Source organism: Podarcis bocagei, assembly GCF_964188305.1.
Source record: "Podarcis bocagei genome assembly, chromosome: 2".
NCBI classification, from domain to species: Eukaryota; Metazoa; Chordata; class Lepidosauria; order Squamata; family Lacertidae; genus Podarcis; species Podarcis bocagei.
In genome coordinates, this window is record NC_138126.1 from 739756 (window position 1) to 767186 (window position 27431).

At 49.1% G+C, this 27431-nt stretch overlaps 1 protein-coding gene across 3 annotated transcripts in view; it reads left to right on the forward strand.

Moving 5' to 3' along the window:
• Positions 1–17068, forward strand: part of LOC308580367 (uncharacterized protein) — a 28926-nt gene extending 11858 nt beyond the window's left edge. Inside the window, exons 1-6 of one of the 3 annotated variants that reach the window (XM_081181815.1) lie at positions 5660–5738; positions 8114–8610; positions 8738–8819; positions 9084–9166; positions 12779–12905; positions 14416–17068. In XM_081181815.1, the coding sequence (XP_081037941.1) occupies positions 8197–8610; positions 8738–8819; positions 9084–9166; positions 12779–12905; positions 14416–16955 (3246 nt within the window). In that variant the 5' untranslated portion in view covers positions 5660–5738; positions 8114–8196 and the 3' untranslated portion in view covers positions 16956–17068. Of the gene's footprint in view, positions 1–5659; positions 5739–8113; positions 8611–8737; positions 8820–9083; positions 9167–12778; positions 12906–14415 lie in introns of those variants that run through there. The other 2 variants (XM_081181817.1, XM_081181816.1) reach the window with 2 other exon arrangements.
• The last annotated feature ends 10363 nt before the right edge of the window (positions 17069–27431 follow it).

Sequence of the window (27431 nt, forward strand, 5' to 3'; positions counted from 1 at the left end):
GTTAGGACAAAAGAAGAGAGAGAAAAAGATTAATGGAAGGGGAGGAAAGATTAAAGGATTTCTGGCACTCTGTCCTGCAGGAAAAGACATTATTCACTCATTCAGATCCAAGTGTTCTCTAAACCAGTAAATCCAGATATTACAAGTTCCTTTTCTCTTTCACACGGAAACTCCACAAGAAATGGAAATGCTTAATAACTGTCAGTGATGATTTGTCTCTAATTAAGCATGTTAACTTTGCCATTTGAGCCAACCCCTATAGTTTCATCAGCCATTCCTGGGTCGGACTGTATCTTTGCATCTTTGTGTATATAGCAATTTCGCTGCTGTAATCCTATATTGAAGTAATCTTCCATAATCCTTTTCTAATTGTGTGTCCAAAAAGTGTCCTGGTTTCAACTGAATATTAACTTTTAAAATCTGCTGTATCGATGTATGTATTTGAATGCAATATATATTTTAGCCTTTTTACATGTCCGTCCAGCATGATAAAATGTCCCTTTGTGTTCTTGGCATTCCCAGCAAACATTTGAAACATCTTTGTACATTCTGAAAAGTTTTCCAGGAGTTAAATACCAGCGACATCACTTTAAGAAAAATCTCTTTGAGATCATAAGAAAATGTAAATTTTAACTCCTTAGTCCACATAGGTTCCCACTGTTCTTTCCGTATATTATAACCAGAGTTTGTGACCCTTTCTTTAATCATGCATTCTTTCACCTGTTCTTCAGTCTCAAATTTCAGCAATGGTTTATACATTTCACATCATTTGTGTACTGTGGAGTTTCAAAGTCTGTCCTTTCTTGCTCTATACCATAATTTTTTTTATCCAGTTTAATCCTCTCTACTAACCACAAATGAGGGAACCAATCAAGATTGTAACTGTCCATTATGAATTGCTCCCTTGCTTTCCTGTGAAAATCCTGTGAACTCAGTTCCGGCACCTCTTTTTCTGGAAACATAGCACAGGTAATGCCAAAATACAAAATACAGGTAATGCCCCTAAGGTTGAGCTCCTCTCTTACCTCCCAAGTCCCGCTCCACAAAATATAACCCATAACCTTTAAAAAGAATTAAATACAGATGATTGTGTATGCAGTCCAGTGAACAGTTGCAAGGATATCTTTTTGCAATGTCAACAGTCCCATCTGAAAGCAAGACCAGGACAGAGAACGGTCCTCAAAAGAACCACATGAAATCAATATTTCATAATTTCTTGAAAGGATGTAGCATTGCTCCAGAGACAGAGGCCACGACACTGGGCTTTGCTGCTTTCAAAGAGGAGTCTGTCAGATCACGGTCTCGGTGCCTGGACTGGGACACACGGCTTCTAAAATGGAATTAAACAACCATCGCAGAAATCTTATCACACCCTTTAACCTGCTTAGTTATAGGCAGCCCAGTTCTTTAGGTCAAGAAATCTGAAGTTGGGGGACCTGGAATGCCCCTGAGACTGTACACACCCTACATTTGAAGCAAACACACACGCACACACACACACCATAAAACACACCCATACTTGAATGTATTTTAAAGTTGTGTTTTTTAAAATGTTCCATTTATGTGTTATGTTCCTTTGGTGCAACTTTTTCAGGTTCCCTTTATAGATGGAGTGTTGCTACTTCCGTATCAAAGCATAATATATTTTAAGGTGTAATGTTAACGGTAGAATGCACCATTTGATCCACAGTGATCTGCACTGCTAAAGTATCATAAATGTCGTTTGTCTGGAGAATTCAAGGAGGCGGGGAAATTATTAACCTGCTTGCACGAGTTTAATGTTGTTTGGAGACCATAACTCCCAAGAATTTCATATTAGCTATGTGTTTGTGTGTGTTCAGCACACAGAATTGTAGGTGAGATTGAATAAAATGCATCCCAGGAAATTCACTTTGACTTATTATTCATTGTTTCGAATGTGAGTTCACTTACAGATGAGAATAGACCCAGTGCCGGATTTATGTACAGTGGTACCTCAGGTTACATACACTTCAGGTTACAGACTCCACTAACCCAGAAATAGTACCTCGGGTTAAGAACTTTGCTTCAGGATGAGAACAGAAATCATGCTCCAGTGGCACGGCAGCAGCAGGAGGCCCCATTAGCTAAAGTGGTGCTTCAGTTAAGAACAGCTTCAGGTTAAGAACGGACCTCCGGAACGAATTAAGTACTTAACCTGAGGTACCACTGTATAGGCTAAGTAGGCTGAAGTCTAGGGCCTCTAAATCTAGGGGGCCTCCCCAGCCCGCCCGCTCCCCAGCAGGCAGTCTTTCCTCTCCCCAAATTGCAAACCCAAGACAACTTGGGCCCAGCAACTCTGAGACTCCGGGCCAGCCAGTGTGGCCCAGTTGAAACTCTGGGGCACAACTTGAATTTTTTTGTGGGTTCACAGCCAAAGCCTGCAAGATCTTAGAGATATAAATCTGTGTGCTAGGTCATTTTCACGTCAGCAAAGCCCTTCAGAAATCAGGCCTGTTATTGAGTTCTTGTACAAGTTTGTACAGTTCAATTCTGGATTTTTGCAACCAATCTGTAACTAACTGTCTTATATGTTCAAATCTTTTCAATTTCAATTGTTGTTCTACTTCTATGAGGTTGCTCACTTACCTTTTGCATTAATTTTTTTTAGGGATATTGCTTCCACTGGGGGAAGTCATCATGGTGTCTTCTGTTCTAATAGGTTTTTATATTTTCCCCATACACCATAAATAGTTTTTCTTGCCAAATGGTTCCAAACTACTTTATGCCATTTGGTCTTTTCATACCATAAATATGCATGCCAACCAAATCTATTATCGTGACCCTCAAGGTCTAAAATATCTGTATTTCTTAAAAGTTATCCATTCCCTTAGCCAGCAGAGACAAGATGCCTCATAATATAATTTCAAATCCAGCAGAGATTATCTTTTGATCCATAAAGTGAAAGAGTTTTTTGTTGTTTTATGTTCCTTTGGTGCAACTTGATTTTCTGAGGTTCCATTTATAGATTGAGTGTAGTTACTTCTGTATCAAAGCATATCTTTTAAGATGTAATGTTAACAGTAGAATGCACCATTTGATCCACAGTGATCTGCACTGCTAAATTATAATAAATTTAGTTTGTCTGGGGAGTTCAGGAGACGGGGAAATCATTGCTTGTACGAGTTTAATGTTGTTTGGAGAATATAACCCAGTAATTTCATATTACCTGTGCTGGGCAAATGTGGGGACTGGCTCAATGGCTAAAAGGCAGACCGTGCTTGCAAGCTGAGACTGTCTGCACACAGACAGTTCCATGATTCTTTCCAACCCTACAGCTACATGATTCTTTCCACACTGGGAAAAGAAACACATTTTTTAAAAGTTATATTTTAATTATTTAATTTAATTATTTAATTATATTTTCACACACACACACACACACTCACACATTTCACAGATTTTACATTCATTTTGACATTTGAAAACTTGACTTCCTACCCCCTCCTTCTGAGTAAAACAACATTGGAATGGTGCAAATCCCTCCCTGGAGTTATTTTACATGAATTTCTAAAGGTTTTCACTACAAATGTGTCAAAAGTGGTTTCGATTGCCTGTTCTCACGTCCCCTTATTCCCAGTGGTGCTTCTGATTACCATACTTAGAGTCTGGCTTGAGAGCTGCAGTACTTGTGTAGCCCTCCTCAGGGGGGCGCAGTTCCGTAACTCCCAATGGATGGTATATCAGTAGCTGTCAACATAAGGGGACTTTATTGGCTGCTAGTATGACATTTTTACGGAGGAGACTCTTGAGAGTCCCATGGACTGCAAGAAGATCAAACCTCTCCATTCTTAAGGAAATCAGCCCTGAGTGCTCACTGGAAGGACAGATCGTGAAGCTGAGGCTCCAATACTTTGGCCACCTCATGAGAAGAGAAGACTCCCTGGAAAAGACCCTGATGTTGGGAAAGATGGAGGGCACAAGGAGAAGGGGACGACAGAGGACGAGATGGTGGGACAGTGTTCTCGAAGCGACCAGCATGAGTTTGACCAAACTGCAAGAGGCAGTGGAAGACAGGAGTGCCTGGCGTGCTCTGGTCCAGGAGGTCATGAAGAGTCGGACACGACCAAACAACAAGAACAGGTATGACAGTTATTTGAATGGTGCCTGGTGATTGGCCAGGTGTTTTATGAATGGAAAGGTCGGCACAAGCGCTCTACCCTTATTGACGGGTGAGGTATGGATAAGGAGAGAAAAAGGGACAGTATAGTCAAAGGGGTGCCCATGAGGTGCAGTTTAAGGCCCAGTATCCTGTTTAAGGAATGCCCATTTTTCCGGAGGAGCAAGGCTTTCCCGCGCTTCTCCTTTGAAAGTATCAGGACTCAATTCTCCATCCCTGGATTACTGCCCTTGATCGCCTCCTGCCTCCTATTGTGAGGCTAAATTCACACCATATGGAGGGAGAGGCAAGGAGTATGTGACCTCATGCTTAAGGGATTATGGAGGGAGCCCTGAATACCCCTCTTCCAGAGGAGTTATTAACCATTGGAACCAAGGAAATCAGTCAAACCGCTGAAATTTGGTGATTATTTGTGAAGAGCCTACCTTTTCTATACTGTATTGGATATTACAAGAAAGAAGATTCCACCTAAACATTAGGAAGAACTTCCTGACAGTAAGAGCTGTTTGACAGTGGAATTTGCTGCCAAGGAGTGTGGTGGAGTCTCCTACTTTGGAGGTCTTTAAGCAGAGGCTTGACAACCATATGTCAGGAGTGCTCTGATGGTGTTTCCTGCTTGGCAGGGGGTTGGACTCGATGGCCCTTGTGGTCTCTTCCAACTCTAGGATTCTATGATTCTATATGCAGAGGAAACAGAAAGATACATGTTGTTGTTGTTTAGTCGTGTCTGACTCTTCGTGACCCCCTGGACCAGAGCACGCCAGGCCCTCCTGTCTTCCACTGCCTCCCGCAGTTTGGTCCAACTCATGCTGGTAGCTTCGAGAACACGGTCCAACCATCTCATCCTCTTTTGCCCCCTTCTCATGACTTTAAAATTCTTATAACAGTTGCTATCGGATGGCCTCTCCGTCTCCTCTTTTCCAGGCTCAACATCCCTAGCTCCTTCCTTTGGCTTCTTCTCCCCTCCTGCTTCTGGCCTGGGGTGGGGGGAGTTCAAGTGTCTCCCAAATGAAGCTTCTCCCCATCAGTGGAAACAGGACAATGCACGCTATCTCCTTATTTCCACAGTTTTACAGGCAGCTTTTCTGAGCCTCTCTGCAGGTCTGGGGCTTTGTAAAAGGTGAAGCAGAGTGGTCGGGATCTTTGACCTGGCCTTAGTTCAAGGCTGGGGGGGGATTCGGGATTTTTGGGGAGTCGTCTAACTGCCATGGGGGGGAGAGAGCGGCAGGCGGGGGGGGGAGGGGGTTTCTGCCGAGGTTGGGGGTCCCTCCGTCAGGGATGCTGGAGCTGAGCTTCCTGCCTGGCAGGGGGTGGACTGGATGACCCTCGGGCTCCCTTCCAGCCTCTCCTACGTGAGGGGTCCCCTGCTTCTTGGTGGGGGGTGTCTCCCAAATGAAGCATCTCAGGGGGGGGGGGCGATGCACGTGTTTCCTTCCTTGGAGGAGGAGGTTGCTCTCGGCTTGCCAAGGGTTAAAAGCATCAGAGCTGGATTGCTAGAGAAGACCGGAAGTGGCGTCTTGGGGGGGGCGAGGTCCTCCCTGGTCCAGGCCCCGCCCTCGCCGGCCCCCCTTCTGCCAGCGGAGGGTCTCCCTCTCTCGGGGTGAGTCTCGCCGTGGGGAGAAGGGGGTGTCGGGGTCCAGGGGAGGGGGCGGGGGGGCTGGACAGATCCTGCGGGGGGGAGGCCCAAATCGGGGGTGGGGTGGGGGCCAGGGCTCTGCCCCCTGGGGGAGGGGGGAGGCTGCGGATAAAGCCCCTTATGCTCAATAAAGATTTGGGGGGGGGGTGGATATTCCTCCTCTTTGCCAGGTCCCTCCAGCATCGCTTCTGTGTCTTGTCTTCTGGCAGATCAAGGAGACCAGGAGACAGCAGAAACGGGAACATTGTTAGCAGGGCAAATAGAGCAAGATCCATTATTCTTATTGGATTAACTTTCTAACATTGCTCAGGGAAGCGTATTAGGCTCACATGTTTCCTCTGCGCCTAAATCGCCAGGTATCAGTTTGGTCATTTGTATCAATGTCAACCTCCAAGACATATTTTGTATAACAAACATTTATACTCTATCCCCCAAATGTGTTATTGCTGTTGCTAGTGGCTTGTGTAAATAAAGTATCTACCTATCTCTCTTAAAAACCCCCACAACAAGCCTGCGAGGCACGTCCGACGCCCAGGGCTCCCCTCCCACCAGAGTGAATTTGCCTTCAGCTGAGACCCCAAAGTGTCCCCCAAATCAGCCACTCTGGCGTAGGCCAGGTGACGGAAGTGGGATGAAGGGGGTGGTCCTGTGCTGGCAAGCAGAGCCTTCAGGCCACCCGGCTCCCAGTCTCTGGAAGGGGCTCCTAGCCCAGGGTTGGAGCATCTTCTGCACCATTCGCAGGGGGTCTCCCAGGGGGACTCACTCCAGGGTCACCCAGAGAGCTTGAAGACCGAGTGGGGATTTGAACCCTGATCTCCCTGGTCCTTGTCTGACACTACAGTTTTTTATTTGAGTTTCCATTGAAATGAGGCTGCATTTTAATGTTTTAATATTGTATTTTAATCTTGTTTTAAAGTTGTATTTCAATCAATTTGTTTTTATATCAGTTGTTAGCCATCCTGAGGCCGGTCTTGGCTGGGGAGGGCGGGGTATAAATAAAAATTATTATTATTATTATTATTATTATTATTATTATTATTACCACTACACCTGGAGTACTTCTGCTTTGGGGCAGCTATAAGACAGTTAATAAATACAGTGGATGCTCTGGTTGTGAACGTGATCCATGTGGGAGGCACGTTCGCAACCTGAAGTGCCACGCCTGCACACACACAGGTCGTAATTCAGCTCTTTTGCGCATGCACAAAGCGCAATTTAGTGCTTCTGCACATGCGTGAGCACCGAAACCCGGAAGTAACCTGTTCCGGTACTTCCGGGTTCGGCGCGGTGCGCAACCCAAAAACGTACAACCTGAAGCATCTGTAACCCAAGGTATGACTGTATGGGCATAGCAGCCAATTCCTATGCCATCAATGATGGGGAGCCACTGCAGAGAAGGCCCTCCAGGCATCACAAGGTGATCTCAGGGTCCAGGTACGTTCATATGGAAAGAGGCGGTCCTTGAGGCATTGTGGCCCTGAGCCGTCAAAACCAGCACTTTGAGCAAACTGGCTGCTGAATTCTGCACTGGCAGAAGTTTCCAAACCTTTCCCAGAGGCAGCCCTATGTACAATGCATTGCAGCAATCTAACCTTGAGGTTACCAGAGCATAGACAACAGTAGTCAGGATGTCCGGATAGGGGCGCAGCTGGGCCACCAGCTGAAGCTGGTGGAAGACACACCAGGCCACTGGGGCCAGCTGAGCCTCAAGGGATAGCAAAGGATCCAGGAGGACCCCCAAGCTATGAACCTGCTCCTTCAGAGGAAGGGTAACCCCAGCAAGAGCAAGCGACCTCCCAGCCATCTGGTCTAGGGAACCACTCACTAACATTGCCTCGGTCTTATCTAGATTGAGTTTCAGTTTGAGCTGGGTGTCATCAGACTCCAGATAACCCCACCCAGAGGTTTCATGTAGATGTTGAACAGCATAGGGGATAGGATTGAGCCCTGAGGAACCCCACATTGAAGGCTCCATGGGGCTTCCCAAGTAGTTCCCTCTGGGAACGTTCATCCCAGTAGAACCAGAACCACTGCAAAGGGGGGACACCCACCCCTAACTGGGACAGGCGCTCCAGGAAGATGCCACGGTCGATGGTATCAAAAGCCGCTGAGAGGTTGAGGAGAATTAACAGGGACATGTTTCCCCTGTCTCTCTCTTGACAGAGGTCACCATACAGGGTGACCAAAGCGATTTCTGTGTCAAAACCAGGCCTAAAGCACAACTGAAATGGATCTTGAAAACTGGCCAGTTTTTTTGAGCATGCAGGCTTTTTCAAGGAAGGCTTTACTTCTCCTGGTGGTTTATAATTTTACAACAAAGCAACACATTTCTGTTGTAGGATTTGTTGGCACCTCTGATTCGCACAGACAGAACGTGGCAGAAGATTCCTTCTGATCTCTTGGAGACTTCCTGAGAGCAGAGATGGATGAGCAAGACTCGGTTGGTCCTGAAGTGGGAAGAGACCATGATATGCAAACTGGGAGCAGCGGGGGATTATGGGAAAACTCCATGCAAAGGTTCCTGGGTGAGGAGGACATTCACCGCTCTGATGTACGGAGCCAGCAGTTCAGGCAGTTATGCAACCAGGAGTCCGAAGGACCCCGAGAGGTTTGCAGCCAGTTCTGCCAACTAGACCATCAGTGGCTGAAGCCAGAAAGACATACGAAAGCTGAGATGTTGGACCTGGTGATCTTGGAGCAGTTCCTGGCTGTCCTTCCCCTGGAGATGGAGAGCTGGGTGAGGGACTGTGGAGCGGAGACCACTTCCCAGGCGGTGGCCCTGGCCGAAGGTTTCCTCTTGAGTCAGGCAGAGGAGAGAATGCAGGTGGAGAAGCAGGTGAGAGAGACTTTCCTCTGGAAACTCCCAATGAGTTCCAAACAAGAGGGAGAGTATTCCAAAATGCCCTACTAATAGAAAGCATCCTAAAGTTTTTGCCTCTTCTGAATCTGTGTTGTTCTTTCAGGGAAAGGATCTGTTAGCAGAAATGGGTCTCGATTCCTCTGCAGCAGAAAGGACTCCGTTGGGCACCGGAGAGAGGCCAATGGGTAAGGAGGAAGGAGTTTTTGCTCTGTCATATTTAGTGGATTTTGAAACTAATAATTTTTTGGGGGGGGGGTTTCATGTTTTGGAGGGACAGAGGAGCGGGGACAGTGTTTTAACACAAATAAAATATGAAATGGATAGAAATGTCAAAATGCCCTTAGCAGGTGAGACTTTTTTCTGAGGGTCGTCTGTAGTTCGAGATGCACAGCTGAACCTCAGAGAGAACAATACACTCTGGGTTTCCCAGTTAACTTTGTCTCTCGCAGGTGAGAGAACGATGGCAGCAAGACCTCCTCCTCCGTCTTTTCATGGTGGCGAAGGGGAAGCAGCGGCTGTGGAACCAGATCAGGTAGGGGGAAGGAAACGTGTGGGGAAAGAGGCCGAGGGGTGGGGCAGCCAGGTGTTGTTGTTATTTAGTCATTTAGTCGTGCCTGACTCTTTGTGACCCCCTGGACCAGAGCACGCCAGGCCCTCCTGTCTTACACTGCCTCCCGCAGTTTGGTAAGACTCATGTTTGTAGCTTCGAGAACACCGTCCAACAATCTCGTCCTCCGTCGTCCCCTTCTCCTTGTGCCCTCCATCTTTCCCAACATCAGGGTCTTTTCCAGGGAGTCTTCTCTTCTCATGAGGTGGCCAAAGTACTGGAGCCTCAACTTCACGATCTGTCCTTCCGGTGAGCACTCAGGGCTGATCTCCTTAAGAATGAATATGTTTGATCTTCTTGCAGTCCATGGGACTCTCAAGAGTCTCCTCCAGCACCACAATTCAAAAGCATCAATTCTTCGGTGATCAGCCTTCTTGATGGTCCAGCTCTCACTTCCATACATCACTACTGGGAAAACCATGGCTTTTACTATACGGACCTTTGTTGGTAAGGTGACTCTGTGCCTAAACAAATCTCTCTCTTCCTCTTGGCTTCCGTCATGGTTGCCGTCAACAAAGGTTGAAACTAGTATTATTTGTCAGTAGCTGCAGTTTTATTCATATATTTAACAAAGAACGCTAATAGAAGCTTTTAAGCCAGTGTTTCTCAACATTGGGTCCCCATATGTTGTTGGGTTACAACTCCCATCATCCCTGATCTCTTGCCTTGCTAGCTAAGGGTGATGGGAGTTGTAGGCCAAAAATATCTGGGGACCCAAGGTTGAGAAAGGCCGTAATCTAAGCAGTTGACCAAGCATAAAAAGTGACCAGAATTCACCCAACGAGTCTCATCAGCTGCACATTGTGGTGTTTCACCATTTGCAGAAAGGTAAATTGCTGTTGTTGGGCTCCATCTGACTCAAGAGTCTGCTGTGGCTGCAGAGACTAGTAACTTGACCTCCTTGGGGTGCAAGCCTGGGCAGTGTGGATGGAGGTCCTGGGCTGTCCAGACGGCAAAAGCCCACTCTTGGGCTCTCTGACGTGGTCCAAAGGAAAGCAGAGCAAGAAGTTTGGCATCAGCTGAGCTGTAGGAGTTGCTGGAAGTAGGTGTACAAGGCTCTATCCAACTGCCTTAGGGACTACACTCCAGATTTGTGTTGGCTTCACTCCGTAGCCTTTTCTTCTTCCAAAGATATCTCACAAGGCAGAGGAGGTTTAGGATCAAAGTTTTCCTTCCCTCAGTTGGGTTCCCTTCCCAGGTGGATAATAATAATAATAATAATAATAATAATAATAATAATGATGATGATGATGATGATGATGATAATAATTTTTTATTTATACTCCACACTTCCCGGCTGCCCATCTGGTGATGTCCATGTGTAGAGTCGTCTCTTGTGTTGTTGGAAAAGAGTGTTTGTGATGACCAGCTTGTTCTCTTGACAGAACTCTATTAGCCTTTGACCTGCTTTGTTTTGAACTCCAAGGCCAAACTTGCCAGTTGTTCCTTTTATCTCTTGACTCCCTACTTTAGCATTCCAATCCCCTATAATGAGCAGAACATCCTTCTTTGGTGTCATTTCTAGAAGGTGCTGTAAGTCTTCATAGAACTGGTCAATTTCAGTTTCTTCAGCACCAGTGGTTGGTGCATAAACTTGGATTACTGTGATGTTAAAAGGTCTGCCTTGGATTCGTATCGAGATCATTCTATCATTTTTGAGATTGCATCCCAGTACAGCTTTTGCCACTCTTTTGTTGACTATGAGGGCCACTCCATTTCTTTGACGGGATTCTTGCCCACAGTAGTACATATGGTGGTCATCCGAACTGAATTTGCCCATTCCCGTCCATTTTAGTTCACTGATGCCCAGGATGTCAATATTTATTCTTGCCATCTCATTTTTGACCACCTCCAACTTACCCAGGTTCATGGTTCTTACATTCCAGGTTCCTATGCAATATTTTTCTTTACACCATTGGACTTTCCTTTCACTTCCAGGCATATCCGCAACTGAGCGTCCTTTTGGCTTTGGCCCAGCCGCTTCATCAGCTCTGAATCTACTTGTCCTTGTCCTCCGCTCTTCCTCAGTAGCATGTTGGACGCCTTCCGACCTGAGGGGCTCATCTTCCAGCGTCATAACTTTTATATGCCTGTTGTCTTTGTCCATGGAGTTTTCTTGGCAGGGATACTGGAGTGGCTTGCCGGTTCTTGCTCCAGGTGGATCACGTTTGGTCAAAACTCTCCACTATGACCTGTCCATCTTGGGTGCCCTGCACGACATAGCTCATAACTTCTCTGAGTTATTCAAGCCCCTTCGCCACGGCAAGGCAGTGATCCATGAAGGGGTCACCAGGGCTAGCTGGCTAAATTAGTCCTATTTGGGCCAGCAAGTTGGGGAGAATTAGTTGTGGGATCCCAGAGTGGGTAATCTTAATAAAAAGGGGAGGGGGAGGAAAGGAAGGGGAATAAAAGATCAGGCTAAGTTCAAATTGAAAGCCAGGCGGAATAGCTCTGTCTTACAGGCCCTGTGGAAGGAGGTTAAATCCTGCAGGGCCCTCATGGGACACAGCATTCCACCAGGTCGGAGCCATCACTGAGGCCGTGGCCCTGGTGAAGGATAATTTGACTTCCTTAGGGCCCAGGACTCTAAACTGATTATTCATGGACCTTAAGGTCCTCTGCAGGGCAGACCAGGAGAGACGGTCCCGTAAATACGAGGGCCCTAAGCCACAAAGGGCTTTAAAGGTCAAGACCAGCACCTTAAACCTGACCCGATACTCCACCGGGAGCCAGTGCAACTGGTAAAGCACTGGGTGAATATGCTCCCATGGAAGAACCTCGTGAGGAGCCTCGCTGCAGCATTCTGCACCCGCTGGAGTTTGTGGGACAGTTTCAAGGGCAGCCCTGTGTAGAGTGAATTACAGTAGTCAAGCCTGGAGGTGACCGCCGCGTGAATCACTGTGGCCAGGTCGGGGCGGGAAAGGTAAGGGACCAACTGCTTAATGCAGTGAAGGTGGAAAAATGTCGCCCCATCTGCTCCTCTCTTCCTCCTACAAACACATGCAGCAACCACCATCTTGACTTTGGGACCCACTCTTGGTCTCATCCACTCAGTCTCTTGAAGTCTGTCTTCACATGCAAGACACATTACTAACTTACTGAGGGTTGACTCTTCTCACCTGGTTTAGCCATCCAGTCAAAGCCGTTCCCAGATTGTGGCCGCTGTCTCATGCGGACAGCTTCTAGGAGCCACAGGTGAGAGCAGAGTGCAGGATGAGGATCAAAGGTGGACAAACTACCCCAGAAGGAGCAGGATGTGTCCCCCACCAAGGGTACTGTCACCCCACAAGGATGAATACCCATCATTAAAATACACAATAAAAGAATTCCACTGAGATGTTAAAATAAGCATCTATGTTTAACATGTGCACAAAACAATCCCATTCAAACATGATCACAACAAAGCAATGTGGAGTAGATCATCTTTATGTTAAAATAAAAAAAAATCCTTCCAGTAGCACCTTAAAGACCAACTAAGTTAGTTCTTGGTATGAGCTTATGTTGTCTAAGAGGAGAACATGTCCCTCATTCTTTTAGGGTCCGGTGAGCTTTGAAGATGTCGCTGTTCGTTTCACAGACGAGGAATGGGCATTGCTGGATCCTGACCAGAGAGCTCTGCATAAGGTCATCATGGAGGAGAATCGTGGGATCCTGCACTCTCTCCGTAAGGCTCCCTGTTGGATCATAATATCTGTTTTGAAATTCCATGCGTTGCTCTATGCGACGAACTGCCAATATTTTGATGCAGTTCAACAAGCATCTGGGATTCTAACATCCCCACCATGAACCCTGAATGGAGGGATTTACTCTGTTTGTTATTATTCTTCCTCCAGTTATCATCATCATCATCATTCCATGTCTATGTTGCGTTTCCACAGTTAAAACAAAGCTCAAGGCGGCTTACAATATGAAAAGATTTACAAAATTACAAATATATCAAAGTAATCATCAAAATAAATAAAGCACATGAAAAACTATGAAACTGAACAATTTAAACATAAAAATAAAACAGCAAAAACACCCAACAAATTTCCCCCCAAAATTCCCCAGTCCTTGCCGAGCAGCAGCCGCAGCAGCAGTTTTTATGAGGCCAGGAAGTTATGGCTTTTAAAACAGTGACCAGGGGGTCTGGACCAACCAGGTCTACTTAAATGCAGACTGTGGAGTTATATGGGAAGTTGAGGTAACTTCTGTCAGCTTATGAGGTTTTGTTTTTGCTTCTGCCCATTTTTGAAAGAGAAGACCGATGTTAGAGTTGGAGTGGATTTCATGATTGTAGCAAACTAAATCCGTCCTAGAAAAGAGCCAGACTTTTTGAACCTCTGGTTTCCATAAATACCGTATTTTTCGCTCCATAAGACACACTTTTTTCTTCCTAAAAAGTAAGGGGAAATGTCTGTGCGTCTTCTGGAGCGAATGCGTGGTCCCTGGAGCCGAATTGCCCAGGGGAGAAAAGCAGATCATGCTTTTTTTTTTTTAAGAGGGAAGTGGGTGTTGAAACAAAGCCGCTGAGCGGCAAGCAATCAGGAGCGAGATAAGGGATGCTAGCAATAAAGAAGGCTGCCTGGGAGGGGGGAGGTAATAGCCCATGGATCCTCAGGATTTTTGCATTGGGTCACCCCAAATTCACCATCAAATCACATAGCATTTCCATGGCTACAGCCTGCACCAAAAAAATCACGCACCCACTGTTGCGTGGGGCTGCAATGGCACAAAAACATGGTTACAAAGCATGGATCCACATGGATTCTCAGGATTTTTGCATTGGGCTACTCCAAACTCACCATCAAATCACATGTCTGTGGCCAAAACACGAACCACAAAAATCATACATCCACTGTTTCATTCCGAATATTTTTTTTCTTGTATTCCTCCTCTAAAAACTAGGTGCATCTTATGGTCAGGTGCGTCTTATGGAGCAAAAAACGTATGTCCAAGAATGCTGTTCAATAAAGGACATGACCTCTGTAGAAAGACCTCACGTCTTCCGTTCTTCCTGTTTCACAAAAGTTCATTGTTGCTGTTGTTTAGTAGTTTAGTAGTGTCTGACTCTTCGATTCAACTAAATGACTAAACAACAACAATGAACTTTTGTGAAACAGGAAGAACATTGTTTAATAATTGGGGACTCCGTTTCTTCCTGAGGATCTAATTAGATTCTCTCATCATTGTAGGTGGTGATGGATTGGAAATGAAGAATGGAGACCACAACAGAATCCACACAGTGGAGAAGCCATATCAAGATTGGGAGTGTGGAGAGAGCTCCAGTCAGAGCTCCTGTTCCCATCGAAGAACTCACAGTGGGAAGAAAGGCTATCAGTGCTCAGAATGTGGGAAGAGCTTCAGTCACAGCGCCACTCTCACTTCTCATCAAAGAATTCATACAGGAGAGAAACCCTATAAGTGCTTGGAATGTGGGACTAGCTTCCGTCAGAGGACCAACCTAAAGACCCATCAAAGAATTCATACAGGAGAGAAACCATATCAGTGCTTGGAATGTGGAAAGAGCTTTAATACAAGCACAAATTTTCATCGACATCAAAGTATTCATCTTGGGGAGAAACCATTTAAATGCCAAGAGTGTGGAAAGAGCTTCAGTCGGAGTGCCCATCTCATGGGCCATCAAATTATTCATACAGGGAAGAAACCGTATCAATGTCTGGAATGTGGAAAGAGTTTCAGTCACAGCGCTACTCTCTCTTCCCATCAAAGAATTCATACAGGAGAGAAACCCTATAAGTGCTTAGAATGTGGAAAGAGCTTTAATACAAGCACAAACGTTCATCGACATCAAAGTATTCATCGTGGGGAGAAACCATTTAAATGCCAAGAGTGTGGAAAGAGCTTCAGTCAAAGTACAAAATTCACGGCCCATCAAAGAACTCACAGTGGGGAGAAACCCTATTGTTGCTTAGAATGTGGTAAGAGTTTCAGTGTAAGCACCTATCTCACTTCCCATCAAAGAATTCATACAGGGGAGAAACCCTATCAGTGCTTGGAATGTGGAAAGAGCTTCAGTCACAGGGCCCATCTCACCGTCCACCAAATAATTCATACAGGTGATAAACCATATCAGTGTTTAGAATGCAGAAAGAGCTTCAGTCAGAAGGCCCATCTCACAGCCCACCAAATAATTCACACAGGGGAGAAGCCCTATCAATGCTTGGAATGTGGAAAGAACTTTAGTCGGAAGGAGAGTCTCACTTCCCATCGAAGAATTCACACAGGGGAGAAACCCTATCAGTGCTTGGAATGCGGAAAGAAATTCCATCAGAAGGAAACTCTCAATTCCCATCAAAAAATTCATACAAAGGAGAAACCTTATCAGTGCTTTGAATGTGGAAAGAGCTTCAAGTTCAAGAGGAGTCTCACATCCCATCAGAGAATTCATACGGGGGAGAAACCGTATCAGTGCTTGGAATGTGGACAGAGCTTCAGTCAGAGGACAATTCTCACTTCCCATCAGAGAATTCATACGGGGGAGAAACCGTATCAGTGCTTGGAATGTGGACAGAGCTTCAGCCAGAAGGTAAGTCTCACTTCACATCAACTAATTCACAGTGGAGAGAAACCATTTCGATGCCCAGAGTGTGGAAAGAGCTTCACGCAGAGGACAGGTCTTATGCTCCATCAAAGAATTCATACAGGGCAAAAAACATTTCAATGCTTGGAATGTGGAAAGAGGTTCCGTCGGAACTCCCATCTCACTTCCCATCAAATAATTCATACAGGAGAGAAACCATTTAAATGTGAAGAATGCGGAAAGAGCTTCAGTCATAAGGTCAGTCTCACTTACCATCAGAGAGTTCATACAGGGGAGAAACCCTACCAGTGTTTGGAATGTGGGAAGAGCTTCAATCAGAGAGCCGGTCTCACTTCCCATCAAAAAATTCATACAGGGGAGAAACCACATCAGTGCTTGGAATGTGGGAAGAGCTTCAGTCATAGGGCCAATCTCACTTCTCACCAAATGATTCATACAGGGGAGAAACCATATCAGTGCTCAGAGTGTGGAAAGAGCTTCCGTCAGGGGGCAAAGCTCATTTCTCATCAAATAATTCATACAGGAGAAAAACCATATGAGTGCTTGGAATGTGGACAGAGTTTCAGCCAGAAGGGGAGTCTCACTTACCATCAGAAAATTCATACAGGGGAGAAACCATATCAATGCTCGGAATGTGCAAAGAGTTTTAATAAAATCACAAACCTTCGTCAACATCAGAGAATTCACAGTGGGGAGAGACCCTATCAGTGCTCCGAATGTGGAAAGAGCTTCAGTCAGAGCTCCCATCTAACTTCCCATCAGATGATTCATACAGGGGAGAAACCCTATCAGTGCTCGGAATGTGGGAAAAGCTTCATTCAGAGCACCCAACTCACTTCCCATCAAAGAATTCATACAGGGGAGAAACCATATCAGTGCCTGGAATGTGGGAAAAGCTTCAGTTGGAAAGAAGGTCTCACTTCTCATCAAATAATTCACAGTGGGGAGATACCATTTCAATGCCAAGAGTGTGGAAAGAGCTTCACAAGGAGGGCAGGTCTCACTTTGCATCAAAGAATTCATACAGGGCAGAAACCCTATCAGTGCTTGGAATGTGGAAAGAGCTTCAGTCGGAAGGATAGTCTCAATTTACATGCAAGAACTCACACGGGGAGGAAACATTTTAATGCTAGAAATGTGGAAACAGCTTCACCTTCAACTGGAATCTAGCTCCCCATCAAACAATCCATACAAAGCATATCAGGGCTGAAAATGTAGGGAAGACTAATAAAGATCCATACTTCCATCAACAGCACAGTGGGTAATTGGGGGAGAAAGTATTTCATTGCTGTCAGGGGTTCAGAAGCAGAGACGCAGAGAAGGGAGGAGACAGAGAGCGAGGGGGAGGAATACGAAGGAAAGATGAGTGGGGATGACGAACCGAGATCGCCGAGCTTATCCAGTGAGTCCGAGGATTCCCAGAAGGGAGCGCCAGCAGTCAGAGCAAGGGGGGAAAGCAGGGGGACACCCCAGGAAGAAGGGTCCAGAGAGGAATCAGAGAGCAGCAGTTGGAGATCGGGACCCACGTACCCAGACGGGAACAGCGGGGAGAAAGGGGACCAGATATCGGGTTCCGGAGGCTTTCAGAAGGAGGGAGGGCATGAGTCAGGAGTAGTCACGCCCACCTCGGGGAGCGACGAAACGATCAAGAGGAAGGTTGAGAGTTGGGCGCGCGCGCCAAGTTCAAATGTAGCGGAAGCTGGCGCAGTAAGCAGCCCAGAGAGTGAACCAGGTCCCAAAGCCCGCCGCAAGGAGGCGGGAGGGTCAGGGGGGTCCGCGTCAGAAGAGAGTAGGAAAGAGGAGACCCCGGGGGGCAGAAGGACCCAGAGACGGAGGGAAAGGCGCAGGAGGTGGAGCAAGGCTAGGGTATTAAGCTGGTGTGCTAGAGGCGGAGACTCAGACGGGTCTTCGCCGGTCTGACCTAGAAGAAGTAGGGCTGCATATTGCAGTTTGGAAATGGAAGCTGTAATCCAATAAAGACTCTTTTAACCTGAACGCTGGCTAACGTGGTCCTATGTGAGCTGGGACTGAGTGGCAGCCCTGACAGTAAGACCCGTCTCTTTTAAGCTTCGGACACCTGATACCTCGCAGCGGAGGCAGAAGCAGCGAGAGGAGGAAATTGGTGTTTGGGAGCGAGCTCACAACGGTTGGCAGAGATGACGGAAGCAGAGAAAATTTCAGCGCTGCAACAGGCAGTGACCCAATTGAACGCGGAGGTACAGGCATCCAAGAAAAGGGAGGAGGATGCGGCAGCCGCCTACAGAGATCTCCACGCCAGGTTTGAAGCATTGGTTAAGCATGGGCAGCCAGGACCCAGACCGGAGGGGGTTGGGTTGGCACGGAGAGCAGGAGGGCTTGTGGCTCACTTCGATGGGAATTTACAACAGTACCCCAATTTTCGAGCAGACGTAATGTGTGCACTGCAACTGCTGGCGAAAGACTTTAGGGATGAGGAAGAGAAAGTGGGGTTTATACTATCCCATTTGCATGGGGATGCTAAAGCGTGGCTACGCAATTTGTGGAGGGATAAAGATCCGGCGCTTCAGAATGCAGATGCCTTTATCAAAGCGATGGATGCGTGCTTTTTATCTACCATTGACGTGGATCTTGCCCGACGGGAGATTCATGGACTGAAACAAGGGAGGGCGAGCGTACGCCAGTATCACGCCCGCTTTTTTGCGCTGGTCAGTGCCTTGGAATGGGACCGGGATTCGCCCCCAGTCAGAGACCTCTTCTGGGAGGGATTAAGCAGTGCTGTTAAAGACGAAATTGCGAGGGGGGAGAGGCCCCGGAGCACGCAGGAGGTGGTCCAAAGGGCGCTGACTGTGGGGGTGAGGCTGGAAGAACGTCCGTGGTGCAGAGACGAAGGACGTGGAGGGCGCGAAGCAGCGAGAAGTTTCTCTTTCGTTCCCAGGGACGCTACGCGTGCGCAATCTACACCTCCGCCAGGAGGGGGAGTGGAACCTATGGAGGTGGGAGGAGCCAGGGCTCAGTCAGCTACCAGAGCCCCTGCACCGGCGGCAGTCAAGACTAAACCTCCTAGAGGGACCAGGAAGTGTTATATATGCGACAGCTCTCAACACTTGGCGAAAGAGTGTCCCCAGAGGAGCTCCAAGCACACTGCAGCCTCCGCAACGGTGAAAGCGGCCACGCAACACAGCGAACACCAGCAGGGAAACGACGATGTCTGGCTGGAGACAGAGGCACTGGGGCCCAGCCAGACGCATCACTGAAGCAGTCCCCAGCGATCTTGCAACCCACAGACCCCCTCCCACCCAAACCAGTAGTGCAACTCACAGCATCTCTCCAGCTGCCCGATGGCGTCACTATCGAAGTCCCGCTTTCTGTGGATTCTGGAAGCAACGCAGACTTTATAGCACAGGATTTTGTGGAGCAGCACGCTATACAGCTATTGCCGGCCACTCTGCCCCTGCAAGTCGTCACAGTGGATGGCAGAGAGTTGCTGGGGGGGCAGGTGGTGAAGCAAACGCCGCCAATGGTGATGCGCCTTGGCAACCACAGGGAAGTCATCAGTTTTAACGTCACACGACTGTCGGACACACCCATTGTGTTGGGCATGAGTTGGCTGGACAGGCACAGTCCGACACTGGCTTGGTACCAGCGACAGCTGATCTTCGGCTCCTCTTACTGCGCAGAACACTGCATCCTGCCCGGACAGGAGGGAGAGGAGGAGGAATCACAACTGCAGTTGGGAACGTTGCAAGCAGTCCCCCACAAATACGCAGACTTTCTGGAGGTCTTCTGCGAGAAGGAGGCAGACAAGTTACCACCGCACAGGCAATATGACTGCAAGATTGACCTCCTACCAGGGGCGACGCTACCGAAGGGGAGGCTGTATTCCATGTCTGAGGATGAACTACAGGAACTCAAACAGTTCATAGATCACAATTTGGAGCGCGGTTTCATCCGGGAGTCCAGGGCAGTAGGGGGCAGTCCTGTTTTCTTTGTGAAGAAGAAGGACACGCCCCAAAAGAGGCTGGTGGTGGATTTTCGCCTCTTGAACAAGATGACCAAGCCCTCTGATTTCCCCATGCCCAGGATTGACGACCTACTGGCGACGGTGCGCAAGGGACGCGTGTTTACCAAGTTGGACCTGCGAGGGGCGTACAATCTCATCCGCATGAGGGAGGGCGATGAGTGGAAGACAGCCATGTTCACGCCTCTGGGCACCTACGAGTACAGAGTGATGCCGTTTGGATTGCAAAACGGTTCTCACTGTTTTCAAGCTTTCATGCATCATGTGTTGGCGGGACTCCTCTACAAGAAGTGCGTCTGCTTTCTGGATGACATCCTGATATTCTCCGAGTCGCAGCAAGCGCATGACCAAGACGTTCGGGAGGTGCTGGAGAGGTTGCAGCAGCATAGACTGTACGCCAAACTGGAGAAGTGCCAGTTCGACACGACGGAGGTGGATTTCTTGGGTTACAAGTTGTCGGACAAGGGGCTAGCCATGGACAGCGCCAAGGTGCGAGCGGTGTTGGATTGGAAGAGCCCGCGCAACCGGAAGGAGGTCCAGCGGTTTGTCGGCTTCGCCAACTTCTATCGCAAGTTTATCAAAGGGTTCGCGATGCAGACGGCGGCTATTACGGACACGCTAAGCTCCAAGAAAAAGAAATTCATCTGGACGGAGCAGGCAGAGCAGTCCTTTCAGGCACTCAAGCGTCTCTTCGCGTCGGAAGAGCAACTGCTGCATATCGACCCCAGCAGACCGATGCGGGTAGAGACAGACGCGTCCGATAGAGCAGTGGGAGCTGTCCTGCTGCAGAGGGACCCACAGGGGGTCTGGAGGCCGGGAGCGTTCTACTCCAGAAAGCTCAGCAAGTCGGAGCAGAACTACACCATCTGGGACAGGGAGTTGCTTGCCATTCATGCAGCATTCAAAGCATGGAGGCACTTCCTGATCGGCGCCAAGCACACGGTGCAGGTCTGCACGGACCACAAGAATCTGGAGCACTGGCGCACGGCGAAGTTCCTGAACCAGAGGCAGATACGTTGGGCGGAGTTCTTTGCTGACTTCGATTTCCGAATAGAGTACGTCCCAGGCGACACCAACATCATGGCGGATGCACTGTCCCGAAAACCGCAATACCTCGAAGAGGCGACGCCAGCGGCAGCCATGCACATCTTCGCGCCAACAGCGTGGGCGTGCGCTTCAGCCACAGTAGACCTGGAGGCGGTGCGGCGGGCGTTGCAGGACGACTCATTCGCGCAGGCGAAGATGGCCGAGGTGCACAAGGGCACGGCGAAGAGCGACGAGTTCCAGATACGGGACGGCTTGCTCTTACGTAAAGGGGCCATCTACGTGCCTGGAGATGAACTTCGCGCCAAGGTACTGCAGCAGTTGCACGACGCACCCACGGCCGGGCACTTTGGCACGGAAAAAACGGTGGAATTAGTCGCAAGGGACTTTTGGTGGCCCAGACTGAGAGGGGAAGTCGCGGACTACGTCGCGAGGTGCGACACCTGCCAGAGGGCCAAGCCGGTGCACAAACCACCGGCGGGACTGCTCGAACCGCTGCAAACGCCGTTTGAACCGTGGGAGAGGGTGGCCCTGGACTTTGTCACGGATCTACCCAGCTCGAGAGGCAAGACGGCTGTACTAGTGGTGGTGGACTTGTTCACCAAGATGGCACACTTCATACCGTGTGCGAAGGTGGCCACGGCAGAACAAACAGCCAAACTGTTCATAGATCACGTGTTCAAAGTGCACGGGCTGCCGCGGTCTATACTGTCCGACCGCGGTCGCCAGTTCATCTCGAATTTCTGGCAGAAGCTGATGGGCTTCCTGAACGTCAAAATCAACCTGACATCAGCGAGACACCCGCAGACCAACGGGCAAGCGGAGAGGGTCAATGCCATCATGCAGCAGTACCTGAGATGCTATGCCAATCAACAGCCTGCGACGTGGGTGGATTACCTGCCGCTCGCCGAATTCGCCTACAACAACACGAAGCACGTGTCCACAGGGGTGACACCGTTCTTCGCCAACAATGGGAGGAATCCCAGAACCTTCCCGGGACTGGACAGAGTGGGGAAAGGGGAACCGCAGACGGCGGACGCTTTCGTGTCTGAGTTGCAGGAGGTCCACGATCAACTCCGACGGCAGCTGGAGCTAGCGAAGCACGCATACAAGGTGCAAGCGGACAAGCACAGGCGGGTTGGCGAAGAGATCTGAGTGGGAGACTGGGTCTGGTTGGCAGCCCACGCAGTGCCGACCAGATCGTTAGCCAAAAAGAAGTTGGGGCACAAGCAACTCGGTCCATACCAAGTCGAAGCGCAGATCAACCCAGTAGCTTTCAGGCTGGTGCTACCGGAGGGTTCCAGGATGCATCCGGTGTTCCACAGGTCGGTGCTCACTCCCTACAGGACACCTCACAGGTTCCAGGAACCAGGAACAGCACCGAGTCCGTCTCAGGAGCGGTCGGAGGCGGGAAGATTGCCACAGCAGGACCCCATCAACGAAGTCACGGAGATTTTGGACTCCAGATGGGGGGAAGACGGAGTGGAATACCTCCTAGCCAGGGAGGGCACCCGGGCTAGTGCTAATAGCTGGGTGCCAGACTACGCTTTGGAGGAACCCCTGCTCAAGGACGAGTTTCATGCCCTTTTCCCACACAGACCCATGCCAGCAGGCTTCTTCGACGACTGGTTGTTCACGCCCACACTTTCCTCCAGCACGTTCCATGGCTTCGACTCAGACGGGGAGCCCGCACAGCGCACACATTCCCCAGAGGGGTCACCGGAGGGTTCGGCGTCCGACACCTCGTATTGGTGGGACGATCGGCCAGAGGAGCAGTGGCGCCGGAGGTGGCTGGAGATGCCAGGTCAAGCGACCGACGCAGAGACTGACATGGACGTGTGCGGGGAGGATCTCGGTTTCGAGCACGGCGGCACTGAAATGGAGGCGGAGCAGCTCACCGTTGACGAACGCGAGGAGGAAGACTCGGAGGTCTTCAGTTGGCGGCCAGCAACGAGGAGCGAACTGTATCCGGCATTCACTCCTGTGATGATGGAGCACCCTGCAACCACCCTTGAAAGTGGGGAGGGGGGAAGGGGGGGCTTCGAGGGGGGGATGGATGTCAGGGGTTCAGAAGCAGAGACGCAGAGAAGGGAGGAGACAGAGAGCGAGGGGGAGGAATACGAAGGAAAGATGAGTGGGGATGACGAACCGAGATCGCCGAGCTTATCCAGTGAGTCCGAGGATTCCCAGAAGGGAGCGCCAGCAGTCAGAGCAAGGGGGGAAAGCAGGGGGACACCCCAGGAAGAAGGGTCCAGAGAGGAATCAGAGAGCAGCAGTTGGAGATCGGGACCCACGTACCCAGCCGGGAGCAGCGGGGAGAAAGGGGACCAGATATCGGGTTCCGGAGGCTTTCAGAAGGAGGGAGGGCATGAGTCAGGAGTAGTCACGCCCACCTCGGGGAGCGACGAAACGATCAAGAGGAAGGTTGAGAGTTGGGCGCGTGCGCCAAGTTCAAATGTAGCGGAAGCTGGCGCAGTAAGCAGCCCAGAGAGTGAACCAGGTCCCAAAGCCCGCCGCAAGGAGGCGGGAGGGTCAGGGGGGTCCGCGTCAGAAGAGAGTAGGAAGGAAGAGACCCAGGGGGGCAGAAGGACCCAGAGACGGAAGGAAAGGCACAGGAGGTGGAGCAAGGCTAGGGTATTAAGCTGGTGCGCTAGAGGCGGAGACTCAGACGGGTCTTCGTCGTTCTGACCTAGAAGAAGTAGGGCTGCACATTGCAGTTTGGAAATGGAACCTGTAATCCAATAAAGACTCTTTTAACCTGAACGCTGGCTAACGTGGTCCTATGTGAGCTGGGACTGAGTGGCAGCCCTGACAATTGCCAAGAAGGTGGAAAGAGTTTAAGTCAGAGGAAAAATCTCACACCCAATCAAAAGACTCACGGCAGGGCAAAGCTATATTAGTGCATGGAATGTGGAAAGAGCTTTAGTAAAGGCGCCGGTGTCACATCCCAGCAATCAATTTACAGTGAATAGAAACATAGTAATGGGTGTGTATTATTTTAAGGGAGACTTTGATTTTTACAGGGGCAACAATTGGAACAATGCTCTTCTCATTCAGCAACCCAGCACCAGATCTTGACTAGGGGCACATTTTTGTCAGTGTCTCGCATATATTCCCCAAGTAGGTGACCTTGTTCTGCTTCTTCCCCAGTGATAACAGAGACTTAAGTCCAACACAAACCATTCTGGGTGGCAGGGTCTCCAGCCAAGGCCTTGTGACCCGTTTCATATGAGGTCTTGTGTCCCACATATTGTTGGTTCTAACCTTGTGAAGTTTTGCTCTTCTCCAGATTTGAAAACCACTTTCTCCAATTAAACGTGATAGCAGTCTCGCTGCTGCAATCATTTACTAAAGTAATCTTCCATAATCCTTTTGTAATAGTGTGTCCAGAAAGAGTTCTGCCTTCAACTGAACTTTGTTTGTTTGTTTGTTGTTGTTTGTATATAAAAATTGCTTTTATTTTTTATCAATGTCATTTAAATTGTGATTCATATTAATGCTGTATTCTTAGTTTTAGATTTTATTATTTATGTGGAAATTGTTTTCCGTTTGGCTGTGTACTTTTTGAGGTGTTTTATTTATTGTTTGTGACTTTTGTTATGTTGGTAATTATCTAAATCTTGTCATGTTTTAAGCCACCTTGAGCATTGTTTTAACTATGGAAAGGCGGCATACAAATAAAAAATGAAGCTGATGATGAATATTAACTTAAAAAACCTGCTGTATCGATGTATGTATTTGAATCTATTTTTTAGCCTTTTTACATGTCCACCCAGCATGATAAAAATGTCCCTTTGTGTTCTTGGCATTCCTAGCAAACATTTGAAACATCTTTATACATTCTGAAAAGTTTTCCAGGAGTTAAATTCGAGCGATACACCATTTTATAAAAATTCTCTTTGAGATCGTAACAAAATGTAAATTTCACCCCTGAGGCCACATATGTTCCCTCTGCTCTATTTGTATTATAAGACCTGGATTTCTAGAGAGGGCAGGAAGTAGGGGTGGGGGGGCATGGTCCTCCAGAGCAAAATCCCCTCCCTCCATCCCTAGTTCCTTCCAGCAAGGGAAGGGTGTGTGGCTTTGCTCTCTCTCTCTGCATGTGCTGCCTCTGAGGGGCCTTTGGCAGTGGCGTAGCGTGGGTTGTCAGCACCCGGGGCAAGGCAAGTAATTTGCGCCCCCTAACCCGTGGATTTTAGCACTCAAGTGCGAGTGCGCCCTCGGATTTTTCCGGTAACACTTGACTTTATAGAATCATAGAATCGTAGAGTCGGAAGGGACCCGATGGTCATCTAGTCCAACCCCCTGTGGTGATGATGATACATTTTATTTATACCCCGCCCTCCCCAGCCAGAGCCGGGCTCAGGGCGGCTAACACCGGTAAAATTACAATAGAAACATAATGGGGGGAGGGACCAATTTAAAATACAGGTTAAAATGCAATTTGAAAAGCAGCCTCATTTTAAAAGTAGCCCACAAATCAAAACTGTAAGGGGAGGGAAGACATAAGGGTCCCACTGAGTCCAAACCAAAGGCCATGTGGAACAGCTCTGTCTTGCAGGCCCTGAGGAAAGATGCAGGACCATGCAGCTGTCCCGTGCGGGGATCGAACCTGCAACCTTGACATCCCTATTTCCATAGGGTTCGGGTTTCCGAGTGGCTAGGGAAACCAAGCTGGATGGGGAGGGGAAGCCACAAACATGAGTCTGACCAAACTGCGGGAAGCAGTGGAAGACAGGAGTGCCTGGCGTGCTCTGGTCCAGGGGGTCACGAAGAGTCAGACACGACTAAATGACTAAACAACAACAACAACAACAACAATAATAATAATGTATGAAGTTACATTGAAGGACCTACATTGGCTCCCTGTACGTTTCTGAGCACAATTCAAAGTGTTGGTGTTGACCTTTAAAGCCCTAAACGGCCTCAGCCCAGTATACCTGAAGGAGCGTCTCCACCCCCATCGTTCTGCCCGGACGCTGAGGTCCAGCGCCGAGGGCCTCCTGGCGGTTCCCTCACTGCAAGAAGTGAGGTTACAGGGAAGCAGGCAGAGGGCCTTCTCAGTAGTGGCACCTGCCCTGTGGAACGCCCTCCCACCAGATGTCAAAGAGAAGAACAACTACCAGACTTTTAGAAGATATCCGAAGGCAGCCCTGTTTAGGGAAGCTTTTAATGTTTGACGTATTAATATTTTTTTGGAAGTCGCCCAGAGTGGCTGGGGAAGCCCAGCCAGATGGGCAGGGTATAAATAATTTATTTTTATTTTTATTAGACACCCCCCAAGCCAAGGAGATAAGTAACTCTACAACTTCACAAGTCATCTGAAGGGAAGTTTTTTTAAATGTTTCATGTTTTATTATATTTTTATCCAAGGTGACTGGGGCAGCCCAGTCAGATGGGAAGGGTATAAATAATAAAATTATTACTATTATTATTATTATGGAATAGGGCGTCTCAATTTTCTTTGATGAAATGTTGCAAGGTATTCCGATTAATGCTTTTTATAGGATATTGGACACGGTGCGAGTTTATGGCTGCCAAGTATTGGCCTGAAAGGAAGCGCAGCCGCGTCAGGGAACTGCTGGAGGGTGGAGCTTGCAAGTGTTAGAATGCAAAACGCGGACAGGTTCAGGCACGCAAGAAGGTGGGGGAAAGGGGAGCCCGGATGGCTCAGTTTAAGAGCACGGCGCTGATAAGGCCAAGGTTGCAGGTTCGATCCCTTGTAGGGGGGCAGCGGCGTATTACTGCATTGCAGCGGGTGGGACTAGATGACCCTCGGCTCCCTTCCAGCTCGACAGATTCTATGAAAGCGCATGGAGCGCGGAAGTTGCGTTGCAAGTAGTACGCGGGGGGGGGGGGCGCAAGGGTTGCAGAGAGAGAGAGAGAGGGAGGGAGGGAGGGGGGAACTGGCCCTCCGCTGGACAACTGACCCGGCCGGGCTCTGTTTCCCAGGGAAGCAAGAAGTTGCAATCCAAAGTTGCAGAAGCGCCCTGCTCCTTCTTCCGCGGAGGGAAACGCTCCTGCGGAGGCGAGAGGCAGCGAGGAGGCGACGAGGTGAGGCTTTTGTGAGGTAGGGAGAGGAAAGACGGGGGAGGGAACCCAAGGAGGATTTGCTCGAGAGGGAATGAAGGGGAAACGCGCCTCCCACGTGGAGCACTTTTCCCCGGGAAATGCACGGGGTGGGGTCGTGGCTGATCCGTGCTGCGCGCTCGCGTCGTGCGGCCCAAAGTGCTGCAGGATCGCCAATGCAAGACCCCCTTTTAAACCTCCCCCTCCCCCAGCTCTGGAAAAAAAGGGGGAAGGGGATGGCGTCAGGGTGCGGAGGCTGCCCGTGCCCGGCCAGGCGTCGGTGGCGGCGTCAGCGCTGCTGCAGCAGCTGCTCCTCCTGCGAGGAGTGAGTGGAGCACAGCCGCAGCGGCGGCGGGGGGCGCGCGCGCTAGGGCGCAAGGCTGGCGGTGGCGGCGGGGAGCCCAGCGGAGGAAGGAACTTGTCCCTTCCCTCTGGACTCGCGCCCCCCACAGATGTTGCGCCCGGTGCGGCCGGCACCCCTAGCACCCACCACGCTACGCCACTGGCCTTTGGGACATGGTGAATCAGTTGCACTC